The following is a 20466-nucleotide window of genomic DNA, read 5'->3' as shown; positions in this document are numbered from 1 at the left end:
CAAGACATATCTAAACCTCTGAGCATGAAACTTAAGAGGCACTTTCACAGCTTGTTTCTAACAGAACATCACCATTATTGCCATTAATGTGTTTGACAGGATTTTGCAGAATTCCACTCTCAAAGTGGAAAGTACGAGATTTTACCCCATTTCTTGATAAGCCAAATTTCAGAGACATGACTGATGAAAAAGGCCAACCAGGTCATACAGTGCAAGCTCTGGTCAGGACAGGTTTTCTTTTTAGAGATATATTTATTGGAGCTTCAACCAAACAACTTCTAAAGAAGCAAAAAGGCTCTTGACTGTTCTTCTCAGGGGTCAGGCACTCTTGTGCCAACACCATTTCCAGGAAGCTTTTTACAACAGTCATGATGCTCATCCCGCTCTCTGGCACAAGACAGAGGACATCACCACATGGAGCCCAGCAACCTTGCTTCTCCAGGCACTCCATACATGGCCTGTACTTTCTTCAGAGGTAAATAGTTTTCTTTTTTCTGTAAGCTCCTGAAAAACTTGCAGTAAGTACTTTATGCAGTTATTTTAGCTTGTCAGCCATTCCACTAGAGACAATGATTCAAACACAATGGCTTCTGAAATCAGTGAAAAGATATCCCGCTGATGGAATCAGACAGATGCAGAAATACTATAAGGGAATGATTCCCTTTCCTGGCTGAGAACGATGTAAGTAGTCATATTCCTGGCGTAGTTAAATATTACACTGGTTGATCAATGTTGAAATTGAGCCAATAGCTACAGCTAAAGTGTCATTTTCCATGTAAACATTCAGTTATCAACACTGGTATAGACTGGTATAAGTCAGAGCTACATGCAATAATAAACACATTTTCTGATTACTGAACACATTGTATTCTCTTTGGACACCAACTCTGGAACGTCCTTTATTTGCAATTGTAAAATCTGGTCTCATAAGTCCACCAGAGTTACTCAACAACAGTCAGTGTTAGGTGTCTGATTCTTGACAGAATCCTAAAAAACACATGCAAACCAAAATGGATGCAGAGGGAAGCACTCACATAAGTAGAAACTACGTATCATGAAATGCTCTGTAGCTTAATGTAAGCAGCATATTGTATGCCATATCCTCACTGTGACAGTAAGACAGAACAAGGTAAATGTGAGGATGAATTGATTCTGTGCTAGTTCCTCAATGCATTTACATACAAAGAGGCCCTATTTCAATACTAGTGAAGTGCAGACTTGATTGCATATCGTAAACCTTATTTAAAGTAGATCAAAAAAGCAAACAGATTAATTCCCTCCTCCATCTTTACATTGGTGACATTTCACAGCTCCTATCCGTAAAAGTGCCAAGACCTCCAGTAACTAGACTTCTATGAGCAATTTAGGGTTACAGTGGTGAATCTTCCAACACCAAAATACCAATTTCTGGCATTTCTTCTACTTTTATTTCTCTGTGTCAAGGGGCATTGAGTGAAACTAACTTCCTCAGCAGCACCACAGTGGAGATGACCAGCTTGACATTAGCTATTTTTCTCAGCAGCCGTTCTGACGGCATTAACACCTGAGATGATCAGATCTGGACTGTCCACATTTACCATTCCATCAGGAGAGCAATAAACTAACTGCTATACACACTGTCACGTCCTTTGAAACAAATAAGTCTCATCCTTCAGAAAGGAATCTTTACTAGACTTATTAAGTTCATTATCAATAATATCTTCTTCCATGGGAGAAAATACTTAGTTCTGCCTTCATGTTTTGTTCATCATATTATGCCCCTGTTATGTCATTATGTATTTTTAATAGTGGTCTATTTTTATTGTAAATGGAAACAAAGGGCTGTAGCTCTATCATTAATGTCAACTTGTATAAAAACCATTGTCCTCCAGAACTCAGTCTTTCTAACTAAAAAAACATTTTTCTAACGCAAATAATATTTTATTAATGCCAGAACTCTTAATAATTCTGACAGGCAAACTGCTATTATGCAATATATGCACATAAGTGCCTGTGTTCCCTATAGACAAAAATGCTATCCAGGTATAATATCCCATCTGAAAGGAAGACAGGTCTAGGAAACAGCAATACACTAGCTTCTGAGGAAACAAACCTTTCTAAATCCTCCCTGTGCTTTTAAAGGTAGTTAGGGTTTAGAAAACACAGCTCTGAGTTAGCAGTCTTCTATGAAAATATTTAATCAGAGCTACCTGAAACTAGCTGTTTCATTGCTGCCAATAAAACTTGAGAACAGCTTGGCACAGTGGTCCAGCTACCTATCAGCAAAGAGCAGTTAGGGCTGGGTGAGACAGGCGTGACACTGTGTTTCTGGGATGACTGAAAAAAGGAAGCAGTGAATCACTGAACACATGTCTCATGTCACCCCACATCACCTGGTCAAACCAGGAAGTTCCCAGTAGGACAGATACCCCTGATGATGAAAATCTGTGGTTCTTCAAATACCAAAAAGCAGTAAAAGATGGAAGAACCTAGCAGCAGCATCTAGTCTTTCTTGTCAGGGATTAAGCCTCTGGAAGGCACAGAAAAGTATGTTCTTGATCTCACAGTTGTTTGAAATTTGTTGGTATCTTTGAAACTATAGGAGCCAATCACAATAAAGATTTTGCTTAAATCACAGATGAAAAAATATCATTGTGCATGGTTGTTTATTATGTCTTTGAAATTAGAAACTATGTTTCTGTGTTCTTCTTAAAAGTAAATGAACTTTGTTGCCTAATATCACTGTCAAATTATGCTGCTGCATAGAGCAATTTTTTAAAGAAACGGTCAATAATCATTGCAAACACAAATTACATTTCTTAAATAATAACAAGATGTGGTATACATTCAAACAGCAAATGTTACTAAACTTGGATGGTGAAAGAGTTAGAAGAGAGAAAAAACTGGTTTGTGGATTTTCATGTATCTTAATAATGTCCCAACTAATTTTGTTCAAAAATGTTTGACACATATAAATTCACTTAGCAGGACTAAAGTTAAGATCTTTCACAAAAATAAAGAGTTAATGAAGTCTGGAGAAAAAAGCCACTTTGGAAACTGCCCTTTATTGACCAACAATGCTATTTTAAATACCACAGTAAGGATGTCTGTCCTTCATGTTTAGCCTTCTCCCCTTATGAAATATTTTCCCCCTAGAATATTCAATACTTTAGTTTTTTTGAAAAAACACATGGAATATGATAGCACCCTACCAAGTCAAGAGAAGGTGAACTATTTTCTGTGTCTAGATTTTTGTGGCAAAACAGTATTGAGTCCCTTTAGCTCATTAAATGGTGACATTAACAGATTCTTGCTGAAATCAGTGACACTGAAGAGGGCTGCCAAGGTACCTAAGGTATCTGCTAAGGTACATTTACGGTTGGTCACGAAATGCAACCGACATATAACAGCATACCCATCCTGTAGAAAAGTTATTGATACTGCAGAACATGATAGGAAACTTCTTCCTGTGCTTCTATTTCCTTTCCTCTCTCAAAAAAGAGGAAAACAATACGCATTTTAAACGTAATGAAGTCGTAGAAGGATCATCCTGTCTAAGGATGAGGTTGACATTCTTTTCAAAAGAAGGTACGTGGGCAACATAGTTGCTAGTGACCAGTTCAAAAGAGACGGCAGAAACAATTGCCATGCCAGATGCAGCTGATAAAATATGCAGGCTTTATACTTTAATGGAAATATATTAGACCTACAGCATCCATGTTACTACTTCACAACATCCACGTTTGCTACTTCACAAGCACACCTTTGACTCGTGCGAGCTAACAGCATTCAAGAAATAAATGACAGGACCACGCCACACCTTCTGTAGCTGAACCCAGACTTCCAACTAAACTTTTTACATTATTCTGCACCAAGCTACAGAGTTACCGGAGCTACAGGCTTGAAAGAACAACTGAACGAAACGGTCACACTTGCCTCAGTTTTGAGCTTATAAAAATTAATCACACATGATCCTAAAATTGTTTAAAACTCCCACATTTCATCCATACTCCAAGCAACGTTTCTAGTAATAACAAATGCCTTCCACGTCCATCTGATCTCTTTGGCTAACTAAAAATTTAAGCAACGCTCCCTTCAAAGGCAAGTCAGATACAGTGGTACAAAGATGATGTGCAGAACATGTATGAGAGGTTGTTTTTTCTTGTTTCAGTTTTGTCAGACAAGAAACTCTTCTTAGATCTATGGAGTAATGGCCGTGACACCACAGCTTTTGCTAGTCTAGGCAAACTACCACAGGTACACCACGATTCCCCTCAAAGAAGTCTCCTAATCTTCAATAGCTCCACAGTTCCCATTGGAAACACTCCAGGTCACAACCAACCTAATAAGCACAGTACCAGAACAAACATCATAAGACATACTTTCCAAGCCTTTATAACATCCAAAAAGCCAGACTCAAAAGGCCATCTGAGTTATTCCCACAACTACTGTAAAGACCTTTGGATTTCCAAATCATCTGCAGTTAAAATGAAAAGACAGGTAGACAGAAGCAGAAGTGCTATTAAATTGTGTGTAGACATTAAAGTCTTAAGAGCAAAATCCCAAAAGATGACACTTTTATCCGTTTTTTCCATTTGAAAGAGCTAGGGGTTAGCTTGAAACATGTAAGACATAAGAATGCACCACCCATTTGGGTGGGAGGTCCCATGGAGGGAAGGAAACCTGTCCCTTGCATAGACACTTGCTTCTATCAAAACCCTATTTTTGTGGGTTTTTTTGAACCTACATTTAGAGTGGTCCGCTTTGTTTTGTACAAAAGACAGGGTTTCAGCTTCAAATTTAACAGGCACAGTGACACCCTGCAAATACTAACACACAGCTACCCAGATCTTTAAGTTGTGTTGCTTCACTTCATTTCCCAACTAAGTTTTCTTTCATAGGTTGACAGTGACAACTAAAATGATGTAGTTAAAAGTAATAAACAGAGAATTTTAAGTAGCCTGTCAAAGTAAGTGACATTTATATCATCTCAAACTCTCATGCAAAGTTCCATCCAAAGCAACTTCTTCATTATACAATCAACTGCTAAAAGTAACCTTCCCCACTGCAAGATGCTGCATTATCTCTCTCAGCAGTTAGTAGGTTCTGCATAATTTCTAGCATTTGGTGCTTAACACACCCATTTCTTCATTAGAAGTACTTTTTTCTTTTTAACAAAATCTTGCCAAGGGACATCGAGTCAACTGAAACCTCTGACATTTTGGTTGCAGTCTGCTGATTTATCAGCAAAATCCACAGGCCACAGACTGACCTTCAAGCAAGGTCTTGCTCCAAAGGTTGGAGACTGCCATAACTTTAATGCACTTGAGGGCAACAATACCACCACAAAAGAAACTCCCTTTCAATTTTTCAAGGTAGCAGAGATGACCTAGTGATTTTGGATTTCCACCACTCTGATTAAAAAACTATAAATAAATAGTTTGTTCTACACAACGTGAGACAATCAGGAAAAAAAGGTGGGGCCAGGAAAGAAATCCATGGTGTAAAGGAATGCTGTCAGAAGACTTTGTTCTTTCTGAAATTCCAGCAGCCTTATATAGCTCACAAATACTGCATGCTAAAAGGACTTCCCCTTCTTTGCACTAACAGAAGCTTGAAAACACTATTTACATTGTTTTGTGGAATTGTGCATCACCTCTAAAACACCTGCAATGCATTAAACATTTAAATCCTCCCTACTTATAAAATAGGCAATCTTTCCCCTTCTCACAGACTATCACTGGCACCAGCCAAGAGTTCTTACCATTTTTGCTTTAAGCTTGATGTTTATTAGAAGACCAGAATGGGGACGAGTTTTCCTGCCCTTTGAAAGGTTTTTGATTTGTTACTTAACTAAACATGTTTGCACAGCTTTGTTCGTATCTACAAGTCCTTAATCCAGAAGATGTCAGTTGAGGCAATAATTATATTAATAAATTGTAGACAGTCTAAGAAGAAAAGAAAGATGGAGAGACATGTGGAATTAACGTGCTGTGAATCAGTCCTGCATCATCCTTTGTCACTGGCATTAGAAGGCTTTTTTTCTCCTCTTCTTGTTGCCTTTTAGTAATAATTTTCAGTGCATTTGACACATTTCATCTCACTCAATGCACTGAACCCTAATACACGAGAACACCAGTTTGTCAAACATACGTTATTTGAGGATGCATACCAGTTAATCTTAGGCGGCTGACATCGTCAAAGACAGCCACGCTGGCAAGAGCTAAACACACACCAGGCAAGGAGGGGAGAGGGACTGCGAGAGCACAAGCATGGCTGTTGAGATACCAGTATCACCCAAGGCCAAAGCCTCCAGATTCCTGTCTCAATTTTTCCCAAACCACATCTCTCACAACAGTTTCAAAGCACTGAATTTCCACTGCTGCTGACAAAAGGAGCCGCAAACCGGAAAAACCAGTCGTCCACTCGACACGGGATTCAGCACCGGATATTGGAAGAGCTGGATGAGGGCAAGACTTTATTCTGAAAATACTTTTTAGTTGTTTAGTTTCCCAAAAGCCTGTGTGAACGTTTATGGGTCAAAGTCAAGCAGACAATTTAGTCTTTGCAGCACCAGGGCCAGTATTTGTAATCCAGGACACCGACACTGATTTGCTGCTTATGGACACTACGGAACACAGTTGTAAAAGGTTTTCCAAACAACAAGTGTGTTACAAGAGCAGAACTTCCAGGGGTGCCAAGCTTTACATTTTATTGTTTCTTACAACTTGAAACTTGAGCTCAACTTAAAATGCCATACGCATTCAGTCTTTAACAGGAGTGCTATCATTCAAAACTTAAGCCATTTTAGAGCTTATGCAACATCCTGATAAGTTTTCTCCCTCATTTTGCTGCAAATCCTGAGATCTGTATCTATTTATGTTTTACAATTTGGCTCAAATGCAGATGTGAATCAATACAGAAAATAAAGGGTTTATTACAAAGGAAAAATTCATATTTCTTCAATTTCCAAGCCCATTTATATTTTTGAAGATAGTTACCTGGCATTAGGAAAGAAAAACAGAAATCAAGAAGACTATGAGAGCAGTAATGCTATTTTCTAATACGAACCTGCTATTAAAATGAATTTTAAAAAAAAAGGTTAAAGTAAAAACCTCTCGCTCCATTCTGGTTTATTTCACATACTAACTGTATTTCAGACCTACTGACTTTTGAAGTTTCCCATGTACAGCTTGATTTTGCTAATTACACATTTAACACATGTATAGAAAAGTAATTAATTTTTTTATTCCTTAACTTTACTTTAAAAAAACACCCAAAACAAACCCCCGCCCCCTGAAAAATAATGACCTAAATGTGGAATCATTCCTTGAATTACATAACTGATTTCTTCTGGACAAAGGGCTTCACGTTGTTCCCCTTACTATTAACTTCTACCATATCATAAAACAAAATATCTGCTACGTCACAGAGCTGCCTGCTTTTCCCCTAGGCAGCCTGTTGTGTTCTACAACACTAAATAGTTCTTTGAAAAACTTTTTTTTTTAAAGACAAGTGGTCCCAGAGAAAAATCTTTTTTACTAATTCGAAGAAGAACAAGAAAAGAAAAAAAAAGCAGCACCCTTTCCACCTCATCCATGATGTAATCTGTTGCACTGGAGACATGTACATTACAAAAAGAGACATAAACATTACTAACAGAATCCAAGAAACATTTCTTTTTCCTATTCTCCATCTCAAAAAGTAGTTTCTACTCAAACAATAGTTTTGAAAAGAAATCACTGCCATCTCTACAAGGAGACACAGCACAAAAATCTTCACCCTGAAGCAGGCCAAATTTGGAAAAGTAAACACCTTAGAGCAGAAAGTAGATTATATAGCCCAAACTTGACTTCATCCTAAGAAACCAACCTTCCAGCAGGCACTTTTAATTAAGGAATAGGACTTTTCATTAAGGAAAAGCAAAGAAAAGAATAGCAGATTTGGGAGAATAGGTATAAAGAGGATGCAGGAATTTTGTTTTATAGTCTTTGACAGACAACAAGTCCCCTTGTTCCTTGCTCTACACCTAGGTAGCGCCCTAAGCCTTTACAAAAAGAGGATTTAATCTCTTGGAACCAGTGGGAGAGAACAAGGCACTGGGAGAGAACAAGGCATTGGTGGTTCACATAAGAAGAAAAATAAAGGTAGTTCTACAAATGAACTTTTCCAAACACCTTACACTGACTGGAAGAAATACAAGTCTAAGACATTTAGTGCCAGACTTGAAAGAAAATCTGCACTTCATCTGAGTGAGTCTCTGAGTCAGTCTTCTACCACAGCAATGGAAGAGCAGAATTCAGGTTCACTTAAATCTGACCTGCCCCAAATAGAGAGTTTCTCTTACTCTGCAGAGAAACTCTATCAAGTAGCACGCATGAAAGGTAATCAGAACTGCAAGTGAGACACCAAAAGCTTTTACTCTTTTGAAATGCAGTCAACATCTCATCTGCAGGACTGACAAATGTACAAAATTAAAAGAAATAGAAGAACACAATTAGCTTGACTTTAATTAATACCCAGGAAGGTCATTACCAATCTGACCAATATTAAACCCAAAATCTTCTCCAAAAGCTGTGCCTAGGAGTCTATGTTCCCCCCACTCCCTTATTCATAATTAAATTTTTCAAAAATATAACTCAAAACCTTTCACCCCACCCATGCAGCTAACAGCTTTAGAACACGTTCTCTTTGCAAACACGTCCTCATCTTGTGATGGTTTCTCTGACAAGTGCTTAGACTGCTGTAAGAAACCAAGGTTTGGCTACTAGATTTTGTGACAGTGTCAGGAGGAAAAAAATTGCTAATTCTGTTCCACCCAGTTTCCAAGGAAGACAGTGAATTTGCAAATAATCAACAAATATCCACAATTAAAAGGAACATTTAATACTCTAGAACAGAGTTGAAATTTAGCATTTCATTCATCTACTACTACCAGGAACCACAATAAGGAAAAAGTCTGCTTCTTTTCCTTCAATCAATACAAACCTGTAAGAATTTAAACTTCAAAACATTTATATAAAATATTAGCGTTATATATTTGCAACAGATAAACTGAACCAGCAAGGTAATCAATCAATTTTGAATTACTTGTGGCAACTAGCTAAAGTGATAGTTCACACACTAATAACTGACAATAGTCACCTAATGAACAGGTTCATGCCTTATGGAAGTCACAAGCTTCTGGGTTACATTTTTAATAACAGCCTCTTACAATCATAAATATGTATTTCCTCTTCTGTTTCATGAAAAAGTTTATTATATGTAAATTGAGATGTGCTCATCACAAAACCATCCAGCGTAACTTCTTTTTTGCAAGGACCATACACTGACTGCTTCTTATGTTACGGAATGCATTAATATAACTTGAGATGTAACAAGAGTGTTAACTTACTCATCTCTTAGTACACTGCAGCATTTTTACATCCCAGGAAATGGGTTCTAAATAATGTCATACTTACGACATCAAACTTCTGTGTGATGTTCCCCTGGACATCAAGTAAATAAACTTTGCCATAATGTGTTCCCAGTGCCAAAAACTGTAAAAGAAAGAGACTGATTACATAAACAAAAAGACACCACAACCAACACTACAGCCATGCTACATGAACTCCAGGATGTTTAGCAGATTAATGATTAGCAACACTGCGGAAAAGAAAAAAGCCCACCACTTTCTATAGAGAAAGGTTATTTTAACTCTACCTAAAGAATAAAACAGGGCTTCAAGCCCATATTGCTTTGATAGTGCAAGTTAGCTGTCAGAATGAGTCATGAGGACTCTCATCCACTGACAACTAATGGTGTGTCTGCAGTCTGTACACACTGGCTGATGGACTGTGGCAGCAAATTAAAAATGCAGTGTGAAAGCAAGGGCCAACAGAGATCTGAAACAGTTCCTAGAAATAGTTTCTGCAGCTTTGTTTTAGCCATAATAATTTCTTTGAGCTTTATTTATTTGTCCTTCAGTATTAACACGAAAACAAAGCATTCAAACACAACAAAAGGGCACCAGGAAGCCACTGGTAAAATAACAGCTGAATTATGGAGGGTCTCTGACAGTGCATTTAGGCACACAGATAACCACTGGATTTGCTCTCCTTCACACAGTAACACTCCTAAATTGAATACTCTCAAGACAAATACACTTTTTCACAGGAGTTTCATTCTAAAAAATAAGAGTAAAATAAAGAAATGTCCACACAACTGCATGCTATCACAAAACTTATTTTGATACAAAAAAGAAGGGAACTGATTCAGAGGGATATGCTGTTAATTGAACCATGTGTACTACACCTAAACTGAAAAGGAAGAACTTTGGTACTACTTGATTTATGACAGAGGTTTCTTTTATTTGTCCCCTCCCTACCCCACTTCCAGCATTACTCAAATAGTCTAGGCTACTCAATTCTCTGTATTTCACTGCATGTGAGCATGCTTCATTGCAACCTATAATGAAATGCTCAAATTTACAGGCACTGCTAAGCGTGTCAGTCAGGCAGCACAATCTTTAAAAAATAACCTTACAGAAAGTCAAGGTTTAAAAGGATTTATCAAAATGCAATTGCTTAAAATGAAATTTCAGTTCAGGCACTTAAAATATGAAGCTACATTAAAAGGAGTCAAGAAAGGGAAAGAAGGGGTTCATTAGAAATTCATTCCCTGCAATGCCTTTCACTCCTGCAAGGTTGCCTTTTTTCAGGAAGAAAAAAGTCCCCTGGGTAAAAAAATCAATACTGGTTAATAAAACATCAGGTGTGCAGACATAACTAGGTATGACTATTCCACTGCACAGGCCTGCTTGAATGCACCAGGTGCCATGACGATTAGTCATCCAGTGCAGACAGCAAGCCTGGTGAAAATATGATGCTTTACCAGCAAAAAGAAAAAAGAAAATAATCCTGGGAGGAAATTAGTCTGAACGCAGAAGCCAGCTTTCAGGATTCTCAGCAAAGTTAAACTGCTTTAATCAGAGACATATTATACATATTATGGTATAATTTTGCTAATGATGACACTTTATCAAGGCTTTTCCTGCTCTTGCAAGGCAGAAAACCCCCTAAAAACCCAACGAGAATGAAACAGAAACACGCTCACAAAATCTATAACCCAGCTTCATTTTTAAGCTTTCTGTTGTAAGAGACCTATTCCTAAAAGACTGCAGTACCTGGCTTCTAACAATATTGATCCTTCTCATAAATAGTGTATCCAGTTTGCTGGAAAACTGAAAGAGCTGGGATACTCGTACAGTTTTCCTGTATTGTCATGTTTTGTGACACTGTAGTAAAAGCTGTATCTGTGCACATCCTTATAGAAAAATCCTGTTCAGCTTTCAGAAATTACCTGAGACTTGTGAATAAAAGGTAACAGAAAAAGGCCACAGACAAGGAGGAAAGGCTTGACTATTTTCCAAATATCTGTGTAATTCTAAGTCGTCAAAAACATTTTAAAAAGACTTATTGTTTTCATTCACACACTTAAAATACAAGCTTCATCTTAAGAGCCTCTTGAGCCATGGCAACAGTCCTCTGAGGAAAAGAAACATAGCACAAGTCAATCTAAAAATATAGCCAAATAATAAAGATAGATCCCTCAACAATAACTGCTAAGGAGATATTACTGGGTATGAAAAAAGATACATTCAGAAAATAGCTATTACGTTTTACATACTAACAGTTAACAAATCCTTAACTCATACTTTCAGACCTCTTCAACATGCCTCAGTATTTTAAAATGTTTTCCAGTATTTATAAAAGAAAACTCCTAAAATACAAAGCAATTGTTTAAAACAACAAAGAAGCATACGAAGTTTCTTTAAGAATAAATGAATAATTCTTCATAAAATTTGTCCAACACTTTCTCCCTATCTCTCTCTTGTACGTCACAAACCTGAGCACGTACGAAGTTTCCTCTCCTTGTTTTTAACATATTGAATCAGGGAAGGGGAACAGGGAAGTGTTAAGTGTGATACCTCTCAAAAAAAAAAAAATCACCCAAAAAAACCCCCAATCAAACAGAAAATATTGTAATTACTTCCTTCTACACTGTATTAGCATAAACTCACCTATCTTCCACAGATGAATATATGCTAAGTTCCTGGCCTGATCAAGTCTGTCTTCAGTGATTTGCTGTATAAATAAGCACAGTATATACCAATTTCCTTTCAGAGGAAAGGAAATTTAGGACTGTATTCCAGTTCTAGAGAGATCTACTGTTAACTGAACCATGTGAACTACTCATTTTATCACTGAGAAAATGTGGATTGTTCAATAGAGGCTTATGGTGACTTTTGTTTATGTTAGTGTTGTCTTGCACTGCAAGTCTAGATTTGGCATCACTTGTACACAGAAATATACCGATGCATTATAAGCACAGCTAAATATATAAAACCAAGCAGAAGTTTTATCTCAGCCACAAAGTCACATAATACCTTTTCATGCACTGTCATGCAGCTGGCTGCATCCTTCTGGAGAATTTCAGTCACTCCATTGGAAAGCCGTTCATACTTCAGCTTAGGTTCTTCTTCACTCTCATCTTCCTGGATTTTTAAGAGTGCAAGGAAAAGGGAGCAAGAGAGAAAAAAACGACAAAAACATTTAGATGTTTATTTTAGATACAAACAAATTAAAAGATACCCCAAAACTATCACACAGCAACAGGCGAAGATGGATCACTGCTACCTCTTCATAACAGCCATTACAATCAAAAGCCAAACTTTCACATTTTTATCATCTGAGGGGGTTTGGGTTGTGCTTTTTTGTTATTGGTTTCTCTTTTTACTCCAAAGTTCTGGGTGCAAACAAAGACTGTATAGCAGCATATCAATTCAGCTGTAAGAGGCACTTAGTTGATATATCAAAAGCAGGTAAAAATGTACATGTGTACTTTATTACATAGAGTTAGTCATTTGTAATTTAGAAGTAAAATACAAAAAGGATGGATATGAAAATGAATGATGATAAAATAAAGTGTGCCACTGTAGCCACAAAGAACTGAAAGCTGAAACATGCAGGTTACAAGAAACTTCACGACCTTTACAAGATGCTGCACCTCTGTAGGTAGGATAGAGGCAAAACGCTGTGAACAAAAATAAAAAAGAATCCACTAGGAATAAGTTAATTGTATAAAACCCACCAATGGGTTTATGTTAAAAAATCAATAGTATAAACATGTTGTCTGGGAAAAGGATCTGGACACAGCATGCTCCTATGAATCACCTTTATCATGTGCATGTTAGGATCTTTTTCTGGTAAATACTGAGACTTTCCTCTCTTTTTCTTTTCAAGCATGTTAGGTATTATCCCCCAATCACTACTTAGATGCAAAGAAAGATGATGGTTCAAGGGGTTGGTTCAGTGAAAAGAAACCAAACTAAAAAAAACAAACAAACAAACAAAAAACCAAAACCAAGCAGTAAATTTATTCATCTAAGAACACCCCACATATTTATCTCTTAGGAAAAGAAAATCCAAGATGCAAAATAGCCCTCTGGTCATAGGCATCTATCTGTAACAGATGGTCTACTGAAGTATAGTGCCAAAGAGAGATTCCATAGGCTTCAGTGAGTCTCAGGTAATACTATATGTGTATATATACACAAACCCATATATATGAGTGAGACCCCTTGGTCCTCACTGGGAAACAGTGTACCTGTAAGAATACTCTCCTGCGCTCACTATTGGCTCTAATGAGCAGATCAACATTGAGCATGTTTTCCACATAAAACGCATCTCTCATTTCTAGGCAACCAGAATATAACAGTGCAGGGCTCTAATTAAAGGAATGCCTTCACTTCCCACCAACCACTGCCTTCCAAGCCCTAAAAATGCACAAGGTCAGCCTATGGCAGAAGAACTGCATTTGTACAACATTTTCTTATAGCTAATGATGCGAAAAATAAATTTGGAAGACGGACTGGTTGATAAAACATATTTTGTTCAAACTGCCTTTGGAGTACTAAAGTCAGTCTTTCCCAAGTAACACATTATGGCCATTTACCATGTGTAATACCATCATATATGGTAATACATACACAACCTCATAAAAAACACAAAAACCATACCTATGGAAACACTCAGTATTTAGCCCCATGCTTATATAAATACACTGCAAAGAGAGTCTGTTTTAAAATGTTGTTTGAGAGTTTTATGACAGAATACAAATGAGATTAATAAAGGGATGTCAGCAGCGCATGACGTAGGAGTCTGAAGTGAGGTGTCAAAATGTCCACCAAGAAACAATTTTATTCAGTAAATCTAACACTGAACAAAGTTGTTACTAGACAGAATGACAATGTCAAATTACAGGGCTGTATATAAATCAGTCAAATTCCTTGTGCCTACAGATCCTTAATAAATGGCTACAATGCAGAGGGAGGTGGTAAAGTCAAAGAAAAAAGCACACAGGCGATGGAAGGAGGGCGTAAGGAAGTATGTGTCCATTTTACACAATTAATGCATTACCTCATTTTATACATTCCTTACAAAGATTACACTTGAAATGCATGGGTAATCACTGAATAAATTCGTAAAAGTAAAAATTGAACTCCAGTCATCTAGTTTTTATAAGATCCCACGTGTTGCTGGGGTCTGGACACTCAATGCGCAGCCAACATGAAAAGTTAATTCTAGTCTCTTGAGTAGTTTGCATAAAATCATTCATCCATGGACCATTAGAAAAAGTTACTGTAAATAAGTTTTGCCTGTCCTATTTATGAGTGAAAACTAAGTAATTTTTCCTGCACATGCATATACAAAAAAAAAAAAAAAAAAATTTTCAAAAGTCAGTGCACTGAAGCATTCTGCCAGTCTTCAAAATAAGTAAATAAAATGAAGACTTCCAAATATTAGGAATGACGATGTACTCATTTCATGCTTTCTTGACAGAAAGTAAAAAAAAAAAAAAAGGTGAATTGAAATGGGGTTGGGGCCCTTTACTATAAACAAAATGAAATGAAAAAAGGTGATTTGTGAAAATTCAAGATTTCTCTGCTGCTTCAGACTGATATATTAAATGCATTTGATGATCTCTTATTTAGAGTATCAGAGTTTAATAATTTTAAAGCTATTTTTCTATCAAGAAAAGCTTTTATGCAGTATGAACTTCTTAAGTAAACAAAGTCCATTGTTAATAAAAGCAAATCAATATTTTTTTTAATTTTAATAATCCTGAAAACCCACAAATAAAATGATCAGCAGCTTGAGTTGAGATGTCAGTTATCTGCGTTTCTATGACAACCTAGAGGAATAGTACAAGTCCTGACTTGCAGCAAAGCTAAGACATAAACAGAGTGACATTTACCCCATACCAGAGAACTCACAGCTTTCCTTTTTTAAGGGAAAAAATAGTGGGGAAAAAAAAATCAATTGCTGAACTCACATGGATTTTTACTAAGTGTACGACACTTTTATTTAAAGTCTTTTAAACCATCCCAGAGAATTCTAAATATTTGAAAATAAATTTGATAGCACTGCTTTTTGTACCACCACTTAACACTTCTCCCATATTTTCTGCCTAAAAACACTTGAAACAGCACCGAATTTTGAGATTCTTTACAAACGTATTAAGAGAAAAAGAAATATATACTGCACAAAATGTGTAAAGCACTCCACTCACGGCATCCTTAAATTCTGAAAGGGAAGGAGATCCACAGAGCTAACAGAATGAAGCTACCTTCCGGATGTTGTAAAAAAAATAATGATCATTTTTCAACCATGTGAATGCTAAACTAAAACTCACATTCTATTTAATTTTCTACTTGCCTACTAATGCTAAAGCTAGCGGTCAGATAGCTAAAAATATGTTGCAAAGAACCTGTAAAGAACAGGTATCCATAAACATTTCCCACTGAAAGCACATTTCCAATGGATTGAAATCTCCTAACTAACCTTCAACACTATACAAACAAACGGGTTCCTACTAAGAGCTCTTCCATTTGTCACTGCTGAACACTCCTGAACTGAAAACAAAGCCCTTTTCCTACACTCAGCACCTACTCACTACTAACTCTTCTTCTGGAGCAGATTTACAAAGCTGAGGAGAGCTGGAAACGTGCAGCAACCTCCCAACAGGCCAGTGCCACTGCGAGGGATGCTCATCTGCCTTTCTAAACACAGAGTCACAACCTTCTTCAGATATTCTGCCCTGTCTTTCCCAGCTTTGCCTGCAGGAACTACTGCAGTGGAATCATGAATAGAAAAAAAATATCTGAAATTGGTTCTGGAAAATTTCCAGAAGGAACCTGTGGGCAGTTCCTAGAGTTATTCCATTAGCCCACATTTGCTCCTGCAGCAGAGGATCTGCCCACAGGACAGTCTGTCACATGAACTACATGGTCTACTGATTGCGGATACTCTAATTATGTTACGGGCACTGACAGCAAAGTGTCACGCTTCCCACACGATCTGCCCTCCAAGTTTTTCAAAGCCTTTATGGAAATAAACGGCGCATACATTATAAGGCAAGTGTCCTTCCCCTTTCCTGCACATCTTCTGTCCAGTCTCAGCTAGAACTGCAATTTACCGTAGGTGGCCATTCCAGCCTTGTTTATTCCTGCAACTTTTTACCCTGCAAAGCATTTAAACTCCAATACAAAGATACCTGAGGTCCATGACTCAAGCAGTTTCAAAGATACACTCACATGCTACTGCAACAAGGCCTCAGTGTCACAGGCCTTACTAAAAGTTCATGACTTGGGGCAGGGGGAATCTATAAACAACAAAACTCCCTACAATTAAATTTCTTTTTTTTTCTTTTTTTTTTTTTTTTTTAATGCTTTCTTTCAAGTTCTCCTTGAGCTCAGAAATTATAAGAAAAATGGTAAATGAGCTCATTTCCTCCTGTCCTGGTCAGGACCTGGAGGTCATTCTGTGTGGGAAGGCCTCTTCCATGAAGAAGTGTCTTCTGAGTAAGCACGGTGGAAGGAGCAGTGGGACAGTGACCAGATGGCACATGTCTTGGAGTGTCACAGTGGGAGCACCGAATTTTGGAACAACATTCTTAAACCAGGACACCTCCTAGCTTACAGGCCATTCAAAGATGCCTCTGTGTATCTGAAAACTAAGTGGTTAGAAAACATTATAAAATCTCACCTTAAAAAAAAAAACCACAAACCAAACCAACCAAACAAACAAACAAAAAGAAACACCAAAAACAACAACAACAACAACTTCTGCTGCCAAAGTGCAAATCCAACATTACTGCTCCAAAGTGAGAAGAGAATACTTGGCAATTTGTGAGAGTAACTTTTCTTGATATTTAAAACAGGTCAGACCCTTGGAAGCCCATGTAGAACCTAGTGTGAAATCAGCATTTTTATTGATTTAAACAGTCATCACTATCACACAGAAGAAAAAAATTAAACCAATCAGTTAGAGCTCCAGAATTATTAGTTAACAGACTACATAAAAACTTCCAGTAGAACCAAAGAAAGCAACTCAAATTAGTTTTGAGTTAAAATGAAGGTTCATAGAACATCCTCAGTTATGCAAAAATGAATAAATGCATCCTTAGCGTTCTGCTGGGGGCAGCTTCACTTCTTACAGAAATTCAGTGACAAATACAAAAAGAAAAAAACCCAAACAACATAAAAAGACCTCAAGCCCCAGAATGAAGTCTCCAGGGATAATTACATACTTCTATACAAATGAAGCACAAAGTGAAGCAAAATACCCAAGAACTCAGTTGCCAAGATACTTTACTACGTTTTCTGATCTTGACTAAATCCAAAGCATAACCATATCCGACGGCTGATTCTTTAGCAGAAATTATGTCCTAATCAGGGGGTTGATTGGCTGTCTCAGTTCTAGCTTTGAGGGCCTCCGGATGTGTGGGCTGGAAAGGACTTTTCTACTATAAATCCCCTAACTGACAGGAGCAAAGGAGCACTTACCTGAGAGGCTGGTGTCCTGCTGAGAAGCGGGATGGGTGACTTCTAAGCAGATTGCAATGAAAGGTACATCACCAGCGGGGTTTTACACCACCATCCAACACTCCAGCAAACCCTTCCTGTCACCAGCAGTGCCTGAGAGGGCAGGACCGCACCACGAAGGCTATGCAAGGGACAAGGGGGTCCAGCAAGTACCTTACACATTTAAGGATAACTGTCACAAAATTTCCCCAAGGAGACAAGTACTACCCAACGAAAGATATAGGCAAAACTTTTTGTTTAAATCTTCATCACATTACTACACCTGGAAATTGCACCACATGGGTCATAATGCCTCCTTTGGCCTGATAAAGAAATTACGACTATTTTCAGACTTTATCCTTTCCAGTTCAGATCTGAAACCTCTGTTAGGACCCAACTATCTCCATTCATTAAAGGTTAAGAGATACTGAACAACTGATTTATAAATGAACCTGACTTTAGATTTGCTAAACTGAATAAAAAAACTCCAGCAAAAAAAAAAAAAATCTATTGCAAGTGAAAATATCACATGCAACGCGACATAACACATGCAGGAGGATGCTTTAACACTCTTAGTTTTAGGAAATATTAAAAATATTTACAAAATATTAAAAGGCAAGCTGTAACAAATTCTTAATGTCTTACTGGAGTAGGATGTGTAACTATGACAAAGCTCACCTTCCCTGTTACTGTTTCTCCATTCCAAGGAGATGGTTTCCGGACTCAGTGATAAAGAGAGTACCTACACTATTTTCAGGATTAGGATCCTGACTCAATTTCTCTCAATCAAATCTCTAGCACTCCAGGAATACCAAGAAAAACTTAGACTAAGGCTTTTAACCTTCAAAAGCCCAGTCTGCTAAACACTACCAAAACTGGAACACAATTTTATTGCAGGCTGTTGTTTTATTTACTATGCTGAATTCTGAATACCGAGGACTTTACCAGTTGCTTCAGAAGCTCACTGAGAGAACATAAAACTCTTTTCCTCCATTATTTTCATATCAAAAAGTCTGTACAGGAAGATTTTAACAAAGCAGAAAAAAATTATTTGGTTTAAATAAAAATATTTTCCGCTAATTCTATGGTGAAAATACAGTAATGTTACCTCAGTGAAAAATGTGCAGTGAGTAACCTCCCATCTAGTTCCTTTACAATTGTTCAGAAGGCAGATCAACAATGCTTTCTCAGTACACTTAGCCATAAAATTGGTAAAGATGGATTAGGATGGTAGAATTTCACACAGCCATTTTCTGTTCTCCCCATGCATTTTCCACAGGGATTTATTCAATACCCTAGGAAAATGCAGATATATACCAGGAGCAAGGAATTAAGATGATATGGCTGTGAATATGTATCAAAATGAGGTGTATTTACGGTATGAAATGACAGACAGATGAGAGCCAAAGCAGAGAGCGTTTCATTTCCTCACAAAACTGTTGTGGCCTACACAACATTACACTATCTTTGCATAACACCAATCGAAGATTCAGTCTTACAGGTTTGAAGGAGCTGGGCACTAGCCAAGTTGTGAAACATAATCAACACACAGATAACATATTGCACGTGAGCCATCACAAATGGCATGTTAAAAAGAAAGAAAACAGAAAAAAAAGAAGTAATAAAAAGTCCCCATAGTACAATTTGGTTTCATTTCAATTTCCATCCATTTATTTTACTGGTAGTTTTGTGCATGACAAAGAACACACGAAAACTTTAAAACCCACTTCAGTGTTCAAAAAATACAGAATCAGCAAGTGCACCATACAGAGGCAGCACAGGATGGGCTGTTTAACTCCCATGTCCAAATCCAATGCCCATTCCAGCACAGAAAAACCCAAACCCGGTTCAAATCTCAGTGAAGCTATGCATTTCTACTCGTCCTTTGCTTTTGCTGAGTAAGGAACTTGGGCAAACATTTGTTTCCCCCGTGGACACTGCTCAAGCAGCCCGGTTGCCACGCTGTGATGTACTGCACGTGAAAACACGACAGCGCAGTTTCAGGAACAGCACTTTTTTAAAGTTCACCCACCCACCCACCACGGGGGAAGAGCTGAATTTCCCTCCTACTCTCTTTTTTGCAGCCTAGACTGTTATTCCACCCAGATAAATGCATTTAGGGTTTTGGAAAAGCCATGTCTCCGTACTCTGCTAACGGTAGCTTTGCAATTGCATTTAATTTATGTAGCAGTCACAGCAGCATTTTTACTTTTTAGGAATTCAACAACACACAGATAGAACAGGCACTTCTGGTTAATATTAATAGCTCATTAAACGAAGTATCTAATTTTCACTCCAAACCAGAACATCTTAAAAGAATATACCAATAATCCATTTTTTCCTGTAAGTCAATCCTCTAATGATGTATATTATAACGTTAGTTACTAGTCACTGCAAACTTGTTTTTCAAATTAATGTATGAAAATATTCCATTTAAACTTCAATAAATAATTTACTACGCTCATCCTACTGACTCGATAAATTATTTGCATGATACATTTTCTCATCAAAAGGGAGAACTTTCTACTTGGAATTTATCTAACTTTTCCTTCCATTCTCCCCATTTAAAATGACAATTTCAT

General features: G+C 37.4%; 1 protein-coding gene across 3 annotated transcripts in view; it reads right to left on the bottom strand.

The window, feature by feature from the left end:
• VPS41 (VPS41, HOPS complex subunit) overlaps positions 1 to 20466 on the bottom strand; it is a 95422-nt gene that overhangs the window by 64646 nt on the left and 10310 nt on the right. The window contains exons 3-5 of one of the 3 annotated variants that reach the window (XM_027900593.1): positions 13009 to 13053; positions 12407 to 12514; positions 9441 to 9518 (exon numbers count right to left, since the gene is read on the bottom strand). The exons of 1 other annotated variant lie outside the window; for it this stretch is intronic. In XM_027900593.1, coding sequence (XP_027756394.1) covers positions 9441 to 9518; positions 12407 to 12514; positions 13009 to 13053 — 231 coding nt within the window. The remainder of the gene's footprint in view (positions 1 to 9440; positions 9519 to 12406; positions 12515 to 13008; positions 13054 to 20466) is intronic. One more of the 3 variants, XM_027900594.1, reaches the window with a different exon arrangement.

Source organism: Empidonax traillii, unplaced genomic scaffold, assembly GCF_003031625.1.
Source record: "Empidonax traillii isolate 1590-97213 ecotype Southwest subspecies unplaced genomic scaffold, ASM303162v1 scaffold741:size898883, whole genome shotgun sequence".
Lineage (NCBI taxonomy): Eukaryota > Metazoa > Chordata > Aves > Passeriformes > Tyrannidae > Empidonax > Empidonax traillii.
The sequence above is the reverse complement of the archived record's forward strand: the minus strand, read 5'-3'. Positions and strand labels throughout refer to the sequence as shown.